This window comes from Carassius gibelio, chromosome B24, assembly GCF_023724105.1.
Source record: "Carassius gibelio isolate Cgi1373 ecotype wild population from Czech Republic chromosome B24, carGib1.2-hapl.c, whole genome shotgun sequence".
In the NCBI taxonomy this organism is placed as follows: Eukaryota; Metazoa; Chordata; class Actinopteri; order Cypriniformes; family Cyprinidae; genus Carassius; species Carassius gibelio.
The window spans coordinates 56,848-57,932 of record NC_068419.1 but is presented as its reverse complement, the minus strand read 5'-3'; the positions used below and the strand labels follow the sequence as shown (position 1 = coordinate 57,932).

The window sequence follows — 1,085 nt, the reverse complement described above, 5'->3', positions numbered from 1 at the left end:
GATTGTGGTGCTGTCAGATGTGTTTAGAGCATTTTCTGTTGATAGATGTCCTCACTGAAGAGTGTGTGTGTGTGTGTGTCGTCCAGGTGCTGAACTGGTCAGATTACTGTCTGCCGTTAGCCTACAGTCCAGGACAGCCGTACCGGGCCATCGCTGAAGCCAGCCTGGAGAACTTCAGCCGCCTCGGTGTGGCTTTTATGGAAGATCGTCTGCACATGGGCAACGGGCTCCGACCTGAAAAGATCGTTTGTTAGTTTGACCGCAGTGAATGATGTCATCGGGCAGGTGTGTTCTCCTGGAGTCACTAACACAGTGTGTGTTTCTCTCCTAGCCGTGTTACTCCGAGAGACGGCGCTCCAAGAGCTGTTCGAGCAGCAGCAGGATCAGGATCAGGATCAGGAGCATCATCAGGAGGAGCCGGAGCTCCCGTCCCGACACCAGCACATGGACGGACACCACCTGCACCTCTCCAGCTGCCACGAGTGTCAGGAGCTGGAGAACAGCACCATCCTGTCTGTGAAGTACGCCTCCGTGGAGAACATCCCGGATCTGCCGGATGACTGCACCGCTGCGGATGAGGAGGAGGAGGAAGAGGAGGAGAGCAGGAGGAGGAACAGCAGCGGGAAGCCGCCCAACGTGCTAGTGTTCACGGGCGGCTGCGAGGAGCAGTTCCTGAAGATCCGCTCGCTCCTGGTGGAGTGTGTGGACACGGACTGCTACGCCATCTACCACCTGCGTCCACAGCAGGCCCTGAGCGAGCCCTGGCTGGACAACACCCTGCTGCTGGTGCTGGCCACTGACCAGACGCTCACCCCACAGCTGCAGCTGCGCTTCCTGTCCTATCTGAGCCAGGGCGGGAAGCTCCTGGGCCTGTCGTCCTCGCTGTGTCCCGCCGGACTCACGCTGCGGCCCGGAGACACACAGAAGGACCACCTCTGCAGCCTGACCTTCACCAAGTCCGACAGCACGGAGCTACAGATGAGTGTGTTGTCCAGCGGGAGCGTGTTTGTACGGGACGGAGCCGGAGTAGGAGACGTGGAGCTCTGGGGCGAGATCAGTGGCCGGGACGAGAGGGAGATGGCCAT

At 59.8% G+C, this 1,085-nt stretch overlaps 1 protein-coding gene across 1 annotated transcript in view; it reads left to right on the top strand.

Moving 5' to 3' along the window:
- Positions 1–71: 71 nt before the first annotated feature.
- The window catches only part of LOC128013317 (biotin--protein ligase-like), a 22,522-nt gene continuing 21,508 nt past the window's right edge, over positions 72–1,085 (top strand). Inside the window, exons 1-2 of the mRNA XM_052596224.1 lie at positions 72–249; positions 332–1,085. The exon at positions 332–1,085 is cut by the window's right edge and continues 49 nt beyond it. Of these exons, the coding sequence (XP_052452184.1) occupies positions 198–249; positions 332–1,085 (806 nt within the window). The 5' untranslated portion in view covers positions 72–197. The remainder of the gene's footprint in view (positions 250–331) is intronic.